The sequence below is a fragment of the Citrus clementina genome, unplaced genomic scaffold (assembly GCF_000493195.1).
Source record: "Citrus clementina cultivar Clemenules unplaced genomic scaffold, Citrus_clementina_v1.0 scaffold_3, whole genome shotgun sequence".
NCBI classification, from domain to species: Eukaryota; Viridiplantae; Streptophyta; class Magnoliopsida; order Sapindales; family Rutaceae; genus Citrus; species Citrus x clementina.
Window position 1 is genome coordinate 33,530,571 of NW_006262339.1, and position 12,385 is coordinate 33,542,955.

At 33.3% G+C, this 12,385-nt stretch overlaps 3 protein-coding genes across 3 annotated transcripts; 2 read left to right on the plus strand and 1 right to left on the minus strand.

Moving 5' to 3' along the window:
- Positions 1 to 3,115, plus strand: LOC18046290 (50S ribosomal protein L9). Its single transcript, XM_024187414.1, has 5 exons — positions 1 to 163; positions 263 to 390; positions 633 to 737; positions 2,176 to 2,280; positions 2,951 to 3,115. The coding sequence occupies exons 1-5, from the start codon at positions 1 to 3 to the stop codon at positions 3,113 to 3,115; spliced, it is 666 nt and encodes a 221-aa protein (XP_024043182.1).
- A 1,136-nt stretch (positions 3,116 to 4,251) lies between these two features.
- LOC18046291 (protein DJ-1 homolog B) lies at positions 4,252 to 7,410 on the plus strand. Its single transcript, XM_024188269.1, is given in 10 exon segments — positions 4,252 to 4,284; positions 4,383 to 4,583; positions 4,972 to 5,121; positions 5,254 to 5,304; positions 5,306 to 5,440; positions 5,653 to 5,733; positions 6,210 to 6,277; positions 6,279 to 6,399; positions 6,478 to 6,618; positions 7,108 to 7,410. Coding segments are annotated over 10 exon segments (1,176 nt in total). The 5' UTR covers positions 4,252 to 4,263; the 3' UTR covers positions 7,315 to 7,410.
- Positions 7,411 to 7,863: 453 nt separating this feature from the next.
- Positions 7,864 to 11,169, minus strand: LOC18046292 (LRR receptor-like serine/threonine-protein kinase FLS2). Its single transcript, XM_024187415.1, has 4 exons — positions 10,575 to 11,169; positions 10,163 to 10,358; positions 8,346 to 9,940; positions 7,864 to 8,219 (listed from the first exon to the last, which is right to left on the minus strand). Exons 1-4 carry the CDS (start codon positions 11,167 to 11,169, stop codon positions 7,864 to 7,866), a joined length of 2,742 nt encoding a protein of 913 aa, XP_024043183.1.
- Positions 11,170 to 12,385: the final 1,216 nt, after the last annotated feature.

The following is a 12,385-nucleotide window of genomic DNA, read 5'->3' on the forward strand; positions in this document are numbered from 1 at the left end:
ATGCATTGGATGGCTTTTACTCAGCATGGAAGAAATGCTCTCCGGCAGATAACTAAAGAGAGCTCTGATCGCGTGTTGCATCACCCATTGCTATTTTCTTGTCAAGGACTCAGATACAGACGATTGGAAGTGATTCTAACAACAGTGAGTAAATTGATCTTTTGTTTTCCCTTTTCACCAATTTGGATCTCTTGACTAATCAGCCTGTTTGAGTTTTAACTTGTGTATTAATGATTGGTTTTATATTCAGAAAGTTGATAAGCTTGGAAAGCTGGTGAAACTGTGAAGGTTGCTCCAGGGTATTTCCGGAACCACTTGATGCCCAAATTGCTTGCTGTTCCAAATATCGAGAAGTTTGCTCATCTCATTAGAGAGCAGCGCAGGGTATTTGTTTTTCATGATTCTTCTCGGTTGAACTATTTTTATTTGGGTTGAGAATGGTTAATTATAGTGATACAGAAATTTGCTCATTTTCTTTAGATACTTTGTTTAGCCAGTTTGTCAATTAATTTGACTCATGGCTTCAAATTATTGCTAAATTCTCAGTTTGGAAATATTTGTGATTTTTGAAGGGGCATTACAAGTTATTAAAGTATGTTGTGCCTGTGACTTATTTTCATCAGATTTTCCAGCCTGAGGAAGAGGAAGAGGAAGAGGTTAGAGTTATCCGGAAGTCTGAGGATAATATGAGTAGAGAGTTTGAGAAGGCAGCTAGGCGCCTAGAGAATGCTCGACTGGTTTGTGGCCTATCTTTTAATTTCTTCAGATTCGGGACAAATTGTCTTGGAATGAACTGATGTGTTGCCTTTTCCTTTTTTTTAGCTTGAATGATCTATTTGCTACAGTTAGGAGTGAACTTCGTAATGAATTTTAAATTATAATGTTTGTTTCGATTTACTTTTCTATCTTAGCTCCATGTGATTAGTGGGATGCTGATCCTGCGAGTATAAAATGAAACTCCTTAAGTTAAATTCCTTAGGTTGTGTTTACTTTTTGGAGTGGAAGTGAGGAGTATGGATTCCTTTTATTCCAGTGTTTACTTCAACAAATTGGTTCCGGATTGGGAATCCCACTCCATGGGCCCCACCCATTTTTGGAGTGAGACTCCCATGGGAAGAGGTGGGAGTGGATTCCAACTCTCACCTCTCCTTTTTCTATCTTTTTTATTTAATTTAATTTAATTTAACTTAATTTAATATTTGATAAAATAAAATAAATAATATCATATTTATTTGAATAATATTATTATATTTATTTTAAAAATAATAGTACTATATTTATTTAATATTAATAATTAATAATAATAAATAGTTTATTCTAAGAAAATATTAATTTGTACTAAATAATATTATATTATTATTTTATATAATAATAAATTTAATATAATTATATTAAATAAAATAATGTTTCATTTTATATTTACCCTTCTTTTTTACCCTCTTTTATTAAATTTACTATAATTATATTTAATAAATATTTAAATAATATTATATTTATTTAAATAATATTATTATATTTAACTAAATAATAATTTGGTTGATTCTAAGTCTAAATTACTTAAAAATAATATTATTATATTAATACAGAACTAATAATACTACTTTTATACCATCTTTATTTGAAAATATATTATTATTATATTTATTTAAAAATATTAGTATTATATTTATTTAATATTAATAATTAATACTAATAAATAGTTTATTCTAAGAAAATATTAATTTCATACTATGTTAATAGTAAAATATTTCATTTATATTGCCCTTATCAATAATTTTTAATTTATATAATTAAAATTAAAATTAATAAAAAATTGTGATGTTAATAATTAAGAATATTAATAATTATTATAAATTTACAAATATAATAAAATAAATGTTTATTCATTAAATATATATTTTATTAACTTTGTAATTAAAAACTATAATTCTTTAAATAAGGATAAAATTGTAATTTGAAACTATTTACTCCCAATTCAAGACAAAGTAGACACATAAATTGAATTCTGATATCTATTCCATGCTTTCATTTCAGTGTAAGTAAACAACTTATTCCCACTCCCACTCCACACTCCCAATCCTAAGATTCCCGCTTCAATTCAAAAAGTAAACGCTACCTAATACATGTAATCTTGCTTTCAGATATGGATTATCTTATGGATGTTGTATTTTCAAGGTATTGAGGAGATTCCCCAATATTGAAAAATTGCGTTCCCGTGCATCAAAAGATGATCCCGTAGAATTGCGTTCACGTGTGACAAAAGAGGAGCTTGTCGTTGAGGTATGGATTTTTATATTTCTTGGTTGTTTTTATACTTGTTTCTCATCATAATAGCAAAAGCAGTTTGTTCTGAGTGATCTGTGTGGTCTGCTATCAATGACTGACGTTTCTATCATTTAGTACTATTGACTATGTGGGTATAAATATTTTGTTTTTACCATGTAATTTCATATTCGACGCATTTCTAATACATTGCATAGCGTCCATGAATGGGAATGATAAAATAAATTTCAAGCGTGTTTCAATAGACGAAGAAACTTGGTATGATTTAGAAGGATTTACTGATTAAATAATTTTCCAATTTGTTTGCCTGGAGGAATTGAATAGTTAACTGATTAAAGGATTGCAAGGTGGTTAGGTCCAGCCGAGCATTGTAAATATTAACGGTCATTATGAATGTGTAATTCCTATATGTGAAATTGAATTTCCATGGTAAATTTCTGCTAGGGTGTGATGGTATGGTAGCCAATTGTGAGCAACAGATCCACATAGTAATATAGACTGAAATTTTGCGTCTTAATCCATGAAGATATAGATTTTGGCAAATATTATACAAGCACTGGGGGTTACCTTAAATATTCTGGACTTGTCATTGATAGAGTTTCTTTTACCTAGTTATTGATATTTCTTTCAATTTTCTATTTTACTGATACCATTTATACAATTTTAGGTGGCAAGTCAACTTTCGATATCTATTGAGCCTGCAAACCTGCATCTACCATCACCTCTATCTGCTTTTGGGGAATATGAGGTTCCTATGCGCTTACCCAAAGCCATCCCCCTACCGGAAGGAAAGATCCAGTGGATTCTCAATGTTAAAGTCCGCGGCAAATAAATAATCGTTTCATTTATTTTGTTTTGCTTGGTTCTGGATCCAAATTCAATTGTAGAACACTTTTTGGTTTTTCTTCATAACATTCTGAAGATAATACAGGCAACATTGTTTGCAGTGCCACAGCTAATTTGCAGTAGCATGAAACAATCAGAATTTTGCCTTTTTTGTGTATAAAATTTTATTTTTTTAATTGTGATGTTACAGTTTTTCCCATCAAGCATTATGAAGCTTAATATTTGGATAAACATTAGGTTTAACCTATATATTTTAACTTTAGTGAGTATTTAGTTTTTATATTTTGAAAAATATCTTAAGACAGCCCTATTATCAAATATTGGTTTGATCCGTATATTTTAACTTCAGTGCTTATTTCATTTTTATATTTTGAAAAATATGTCAAGGCAATCTTATTATCAAATATGTTATATTCTTGCTTTTATATTTCTTTATTTTTATAATAATACTATGATAACAATTTTTTTTACATTAAATTTTTAATCAATAAAAAAAGGTAACTAGAAAATTAACCGATAAATTAATTTGTTAATATTTTTTATGATAATTTTTTAATCAATAAAAAAGGTAATTAAAAATGTAATTAATAAATTAATTATTAGCAAATTAAAAAATAAATTTACCATAAAACAATTGATATTTTTCATTCTCTTAAAACAATCTTACTAATTATTATTTATAAATTAATTAATACAAGTTAATTTAAAGTAATGTTTAATATTCTTGCAACTACCTTACTAATAATTTTTTTGTAAAAAATTAAATTATTAAATTAATCCTAAAGGTAAAATAATAATAATTAATTTGTATTTTACTTTTAAAGTTAATTTGATAAATTCAAATTTTTTTAATTAATATCTCCAAAAATATAGTTGCAAATATATTATTAAAAAATTAAAAAAAAAAAGTAAATATAGGATTATAATAGAACTGCCAGTAAAAATAATTTGAGATATTTTTTAAGAACTAAAAACTAAATAAACATTCATCTTCTAACATTTCAACCTACTGGCTAATGGTCATACAATCGTGGTGTGGCCCGGGATGCCCGGCCCAGCCCATTGTGTAAAATGCCATGTCACCCATACAATCGCGGTCATTCAACAGTTTTCTCCTTCACAGCGACAGCTGCAATGTCTTCAACTTCCAAAAAGGTATATATATTTTTTTAAATTTTAACTTTTGTTTAGTTTCTTTCTGTTGCCTTTTTGTTTCGTTTTTTGAATTTTCTGTGTCGTTTTTCCCCCCCAAGGTTTTGGTGCCTGTTGCGAACGGGAGTGAGCCGATTGAGGCCGTGATAACGATCGATGTTTTGAGAAGGTCTGGAGCTGACGTCACGGTTGCGTCTGTGGAGAAACAGCTTCGTGTCGACGCGTGTCATGGTGTCAAGATTGTCGCTGATTCTCTCGTGTCTGACTGCCGCGACGCCGTTTTTGATCTTATAGCTCTTCCCGTATGTATTGCAGCTCACCTCAGCGCATGCCAATTTATGTGATTTTTGTATAATTATAGATGATTACTGCTGATACTGAATGTTAAGCTAAATAATTCGTTGTTAAGTCATCTTCATTTAATTTTCGATTGAAAATGAAAAAAATAGTAATTTTAAGCAAAGAAAAATGTAGAAAATGTTTATTTTGTTTTATTTTTATTTTTTAATTTTTTGGGATTTCCTTATTGTGGCTGTTATCATTCATTATATGGTCCTAGTTAAATGTTTCAAGTTGTTGTAGTCAGTGAAATTCTTTTCGATATTTATTCTGGCATGTATATTTTTCCTTTTCAATTTCTTTTGTTGCTGATTCTTTGATTATGTTATATCCTTTTTGTTTCCCTTGTAGGGTGGCATGCCCGGTGCTACCAATCTGAAAGAATCTGAAGTATTAGAAAGCATTGTGAAGAAGCAGGCTTCAGATGGGCATCTTAATGCTGCTATCTGTGCTTCACCTGCTGTGGTGTTAGGGTCTTGGGGTCTGTTGAAGGGATTGAAGGTAAGAATTACATAAACCTTTTTGATGTTTTGTGGTCTTTTGGGAATTGCACTGATATTTTTGTTATAGTTCAGTTTTCTTCTCGCTGATGATTGTTAAGTTCTAATTTATGTAGTTGTTCATTTTTCGTAGGCTACTTGTTATCCGTCATTTCTGGAGCAATTAGCTCCTGCTTGTGCAGCAAACTGTTGAATCAAGAGTACAGCAGGATGGTAAAGTTGTTACGAGTCGTGGACCGGGCACTACCATGGAGTTTGCCGTTGCACTTGTTGAGCAGTTGTATGGGAAAGAGAAAGCTGATGAAGTTTCTGGGCCACTGGTATTAACTTTTATAGACAACGTTGTTTAAAAAAATTATGAGTTATATAATTTGTGGAAGCTTCAGATGCTAATGAATCCTGAAATATGCATTTGTTGAGCTTCAATGTCTCCATTGATAAAATTCTTTTTAATGTAAGTTCTTTCTCTTGGTATTTGTATTTGAATTTTCTGTTCCTCATGCTTTCGTCTTTACTGTCACCTTGTGCCTAGGTAATGCGTGCAAATCATGGAGATGAATACACTATTGCTGAGTTCAATCCAATTCAGTGGACATTTGACAATTCTCCTCAGGTGAGATTGGACTGTTAGTTTCTTTTATTTGTTTTTCTTCTTCCATGTTTTGAGGGATACCCATTTGGCAGTAAATAAAAATCTGTGATAACTTCTATACATGTACATATACATCATTGACTTCACTCATTTGTGAACATATTGGAGGTGGTAGATTTATTGTTATGATATGTCTAATAAAATCCAAAGTTCAATGCAACTACAAAAGAAGTATGAGCAGTGCTCGACCAGAGAGGAAAAAGAAGGTTTTTTTCTTTTTTTTTTGGGGGGGGTGGGGTTGGTTGGGTGGCAAAGGGAATGATAGGGTTGAAAGTTCAGGGTATCGACAAGCTGTAAAATGGCTATTGACAAACTGATATTTCACATTAGAGAATGTGAGGTCCTGAAGATTGCTGACTTGTGGTCAAAATGGAATTCTTGATAACTTTAAATGTTAAAAATTCTTGGTGAAAATTTTGTACTTTTTTTAATTTCAGATTCTTGTGCCTATTGCGAATGGTTCAGAGGAGATGGAAGCTGTTATAATAATTGATATTCTGCGCAAATGTTGTGGTTGCGTCAGTTGAGGATAAACTAGAAATTCTGGCTTCTCGTCAAGTTAAATTAGTGGCAGATATGCTTATTGATGAGGCAGCTAAACTTTCGTATGATTTGATTGTCTTGCCAGTAAGTGGGGTTGCTAACTCTTGCCTCATAGTCTTTACCAAATTATTGACTTACTAACTACAATCTATCTATGCACAGGGTGGACTTGGTGGTGCTCAAGCATTTGCGAAGTCAGAAAAATTGGTAAATATGCTAAAGAAGCAAAAGGAATCAAATAGACCTTACGGTGCTATATGTGCATCCCCAGCACTAGTGTTGGAGCCCCATGGCTTACTCAAGGTATGACTATTTCTGCTTAAATATTTACTCTTGATTTGAATCACCTAATCTGAACTTGATAAAACATTGTGATCCTGTGTGATTTTATGAACGTGGTCTTATCTCATGTAAGTCTGTAATGAATTTATTGAAGTTTGCTGACAAATTACAAACTCAAAAACTGCTGCTGCTTCATTAGTTACAGTACCCAAGGAGTTATGACAGACATCCCAAACTTTTTACCCCAAATTCCCTCTCAAATGACATGGTAGTTATTAAGTGGTTGGCAATTTTTTATAAGATATAACTGAATTAATTATATTATTTAATCAACCAATTGATGAATGTCACGCCATTTGAGATGAATTTTTGGGATGTGTAGCAAAACTTTATGCTGATTTGTTTTGGCTACATTCATGTAAAACCTTTTTCCCCAAATCCCAAGAACTTCCCGCAATATCATTCCTTTGTATTTGTTTTCCCCTTTAGACATGTTTAACTTTGGTTCAGGGTAAAAAAGCTACGGCTTTTCCTGCCATGTGCAACAAGCTATCAGATCAAAGTGAAATCGAAAACAGGGTTGTGGTTGATGGTAACCTTATCACCAGCAGAGGGCCTGGAACTTCCATGGAGTTTGCACTGGCAATTGTGGAGAAGTTTTTTGGCCGCAACAAAGCTCTTGAGCTTGCAAAGATATTGCTTCTCTCCTGCACCTAAAATTTGTACCAGGACCTGACTACTATCAAACTAGAGTATTTATTCCTGTATTACTACTGCTTGTAGAGAGGCAAAATGGAAACTTGAATTCGTGTTTGAATATGGATTCACTGTGCGGGTTTGTACAAGAGCTTGTTTATAAATAAATGAGTTCATAAAGAGTCATTTTAAATATTTGGAATAAACGTGAGTTGCTGTTTAGTTCTGTTTTCAATGTTCACCGTTCAATTGTGATCCAGAGCAATATAACTACACTCACTGGGAATTTTAATTATGAACCAAGAGCGAAGTTGAACCGAGAATTTGATACTTTATATATTCCAGTTACCATATTTAAGAAAGAGTATTGAAAAGAAAGACGCTAACAGAGAATATTGAAGTTAAACACATACCATATCTAGTATTAAGTCTGTATGCCAAAGTTACAAATTCGAAGATCATATTTCTCATTTCAATTTATGTTCTGCTCAAAACAATGGCTCTTATTCCACAAGCACAAACAAGAAAGAGTACGCACAAAGTTAACAGAGACACGCAGTGAAAATTACGTTATTTGGTTGCAGCAGCATCATCCAGGAACTTCACTTTAATCTTCTTGAGCTTTGCTGCAGCGTCTGTCATATTTATCCTCATGTCGGGTGACTCCATACAACAATCCAATGCCAAATCCATTATGCTTAATATACAATCCATTTTGGCAGAAAAAGCTTGCTCTTCTCGCACCAAATTTGCGTCAACAACTTCAGTCAATCCGTGAGGTAAAGACTCCTTTACCCATTTCCTTAAACTCATTTCTCCTGTGAACATTTCATCTGTGGGCCTCTTTCTCGTGAAGGTTTCCATCAATAAAACACCATAGCTGTAGACATCACATTTAGCTGAAACAATTCCTTCTGATCCATACTCTGCATTTTTTAATTTTAATTATGAAACAAATGATAAAACAAATAATTTTTTGATAATTAAGGTAACCCAAACTTTGCTCGTGCTTGAAAATAGAGCAAAAATTTTAATTACAATTGAAACTTTACCTGGTGCCATATAACCAATTGTAGCCATTGTCATGGTTTGTGTTACAGAATCTTCTCCTTCACCTAGGAGTTTGGAAATGCCAAAGTCGCTCACATGTGCCGCCATATTTTCATCCAAGAGAATGTTGGTAGGCTTCAAATCACAATGAATTATAGGTGCCGACGAATGACCATGATGGAGATATTCAAGAGCCGACCCCACATCTATCATTATGTTCAACCTCTCTAGGATGTCTAAGAAATAGTTGTGAGAATATAACCATTTCTCGAGACTACCATTCGGCATGAACTCAAGTACTAATGCTTTAAAATCTGGATTAGAACAACTGCTAAGGATCTTTATGAGATTTCGATGACGAACATTCCGTAAAACTTCACATTCAGAATCAAAACTCCTAAATGCTCTCTCTAGTTGCAGATTGAAAATCTTTATTGCAACATCAGTCCCGTCGGAAATGGTTCCTTTATAAACTGATCCAAAACTACCTGTACCCAGCAAGTTACATTCATTAAATTCATCAGTTGCTCGTTGAATGTCTAGATACGATGTTCTTCTCCATGTTGCAAGTGGTAGGAAATCTTCGTGATCCAAATGCTTTGTACTCCTATTTCGGCATCTTTTGTACATAATGATGGTAATCACTAAAAGTACAGAGCATACTATTGGAGGCAAAATATATTTAAGGACAGTTAGAGCAACGTTCTTGGTGCTTTTGCTGTTATCTGGCTTGCAAGGTGGGACTCGGAGTTTAGGTGGACCACAGAGTGCATAATTTCCGAAAAATGATTCAGCTGAGAAGTTTTTAAAAGACCCTTTGACAGGAATTTCCCCTTCTAGTCTATTATGAGACACATTAAATTGTTTGAGCTGTGAAAGTGTCTCCAATGACTTAGGAATTTTTCCAGAGAGATTGTTGCCGGAGAGATCTAAGGATTCTAAGCTTATCAAACTGCCAACTGATTCAGGGATAGGTCCTTGAAATTGATTACGAGCCAAGGATAGAGTTTCTAGATCTTTGAGGGCACCAATGGTTGATGGAATATCACCTGATAATTGATTCCTTGATAAATCTAAAACTGTCAGGACCTTTAACTTTTGTACATTGGAAGGGAGAGAATCATTTAATGAATTTGACGACAAGTTTATATCTAAGATGTACTCAAGGCTCCACAAGGATGACGGTATACTAGAAGTGAGCTTGTTGGAGCCTAAGTGGAGTTCTCTTAGAGATGTCAGACTCACCAAGCATGGTGGTATATGTCCAGAGAGCTTATTTCCAGTTAACCTTATTCCAAACATCAGCTTCAAGTGGCAAAGATCATAAGGAATGGATCCTTCTAAATTATTATTTCTCAGAGATAAACCTTGTAGCCACTTAAGTCTTCCCATCGTTGGTGAAATAGTTCCATTCAAGTCGTTGCTGTGGAGGCTCAAAAGTGTCAAGCCGCTTAAATTGCCAATTTCTTGAGGAATGTTGCCCTTGAGTTTGCACTCGTATGCATAGAATTTTTGAAGAGAAGCAGAGAAATTCCCAATTACTGGTGGAAGGATGCCGCCTAATGGATTAGAACCGAAGGATAAAATTGTTAAATTTCTGCAATTAGTCAAAGAAGAGAGAAAACTCCATTGATCTGCTGAAGATGATTCTGTCGTCAAGTTATTCATCACTAGGCTGAGCAGGCTGAGGTGTCTCAAGTTTCCAAATGTATTTAGAATATGGCCCGAGAATGAGTTGAAGCCCAAGTCTAGGGCAACGAGTTTAGTAGCATTGGTAATAGAGTGGGGAATTATCCCTGTAAGATTATTGGCCGCCAACAGTAAAGACTCTATGTTCGGAAGCAAGTGGCCAACCGTTGACGGTAAGCGGCCTGAGAGTTGATTGCCCTCTAGAGTAAGGATTCTCATGGTTGAAATGTTGAAGATCGTGGGTGGAACGAGGCCACTTAAATTGTTCTCAGCAAAAACAAGATACTGCAAATTTTGTAGATTGCCAATCTCGGTTGGAATTTGACCTGCCATCAGGCCAACATTGAGAAGTCATTGAGCTTTTAACTTAAGGTGAATTGAGTTCGACAATGTTACCCCTCAAAATGTAAAATGATCAAATTAAATTTATTACACTATAATTTCGGCCAATAATGTTCTTTAAAATATTTCATAGATAATTCTGCAAAATATGCATGCAAATGGAAAAATATGCTTCAATTACAAGAGGAGGTGGAGCGTACCTCGAAGATTGCTGAAGCTAAGATCCAGATACACGAGTTTACTCAAATTTCCAATCCTTGAAGGAATATTTCCACCAATAGTATTGAACTCTGCACGCAGCGTCTCTAGCCTTGATAAGTTGAAGAGAGAATTAGGGATGGGACCTGTGAAACTGTTATTATAAAGTCTCAATATTCGGAGTTTAGATAAGACACCAATCCATGATGGAAAGCTTCCGCTCAATTTATTGTAAGCGAAACTCACGACTCTGAGTCGACGTAATTGCCCCAATTCTTTCGGCAGATGGCCATGAAAATTGTTCTCACTAATGTCAAGAGACACTAGAAATGAGAGATTTCCCAAGTGTAGTGGAATGGTGCCTCCGAGACCCATATCTGAAAGATTCAAGGCAGTGACTCTTTGATGGCGTGAACCACAAGAGATACCAGCCCAGCTACATGTTGGATAAGATATAGACCAATTATTTGCCAGGGCACTCCGATAATCAAAAACGTGGGCTTTGAATGCCAGAAGAGCTGATTGATCTGTTGTTAAATCGTTTAAAGTGGTCACAGCTAAGCTAGCAATGAGATACTGTAACACTAACACCGACATAGGAACAAAGAAAAATGATAAGCGCATAGTGGTCGTTTTTAGTAGTAGTTGCAAGGCGAGATTGATACAAGTTTTAAGTGAAGGAAATTAGCATATACTTATACATGAGACATGTGAATTTGAAAATAAGAGCAGAAAAAATATACAGGAGACTTGCAAATTGTTATATTCTGTCATTGAGCGAGCCGTCCAAGTAAACGCATTTACACTTGAACCCTAAATAAAGGCCTTATGGCACTTTAATTGCCAAGAGGAAGAAGATGCTCAACGTTGCCAAAAGTGTTTTTCTTGAAGTCTCATCTTCCGTAATGTTTGTAAAATCAAGGTTTTACCATCTCTAATTAAATATTTACTCTTGATTTGGACCACATAATCTGAACTTGACAAAAGATTATAATCTTATGTGATTTTATGAATGTGGTCTTATCTCTTATAAGTCAACAATGAATTAATTAAAGCTTGCTGACAAATTACAAGCTCAAAAATATCTTTTACTTATTCACAATCTTATTTCATTTTTTATAACATAATATTAAAAATTTGTCTATTAAATTAATTTAATAATTTTTTAATAAAAAATCTCATTGACGACCAAACAACTAATTATTTTTTTATAAAAGCTCTACTTGTTAAAATTATGCTGAAAAAAACTCTACTTAAGTAAGTTCTATTTGAAAAGTTATACTAAGCATAACCTTATTTCTTATTAGCTTAATTGCTTCCACCACTCCTACATTTTTTTAACCATGTGGATTCCTTCAATCTCATAATCAAAGGTGCTTTAACCCATATTATTTCTTTATTTTTTAAAATTATTATTGGAAAAGTGGCGTGGCTTATCAAAAAAGGAAAAAAAAAGCCAAAGTGACGAGTGGCTCGTTTTTTAATTTCAAAGTCAATGCAAAGTAAAAGTACCGAAATAATCAGTTTTTAAATCCAAATAAGTGGCAATAAAGAGAGGTCTTGTTAGGGGTGTTCGCGGATCGAATTTTATGGATTGGACATCAATCCATATCCGATCCACGATTTTACGGATTATAAATTTTCAATCCAATTCAATCCACGGATTTGTAAAATTTAATCCATATCCAATCCACCATTTTGCGGATTGGTTTGTGGACTAAAAATTTTTAATTCTATCAAATCCACGAACTAACTAAATAAAAAAATTTAATATAAAAATAATTTTACTATGGATCAAATTTAAAATTAAATA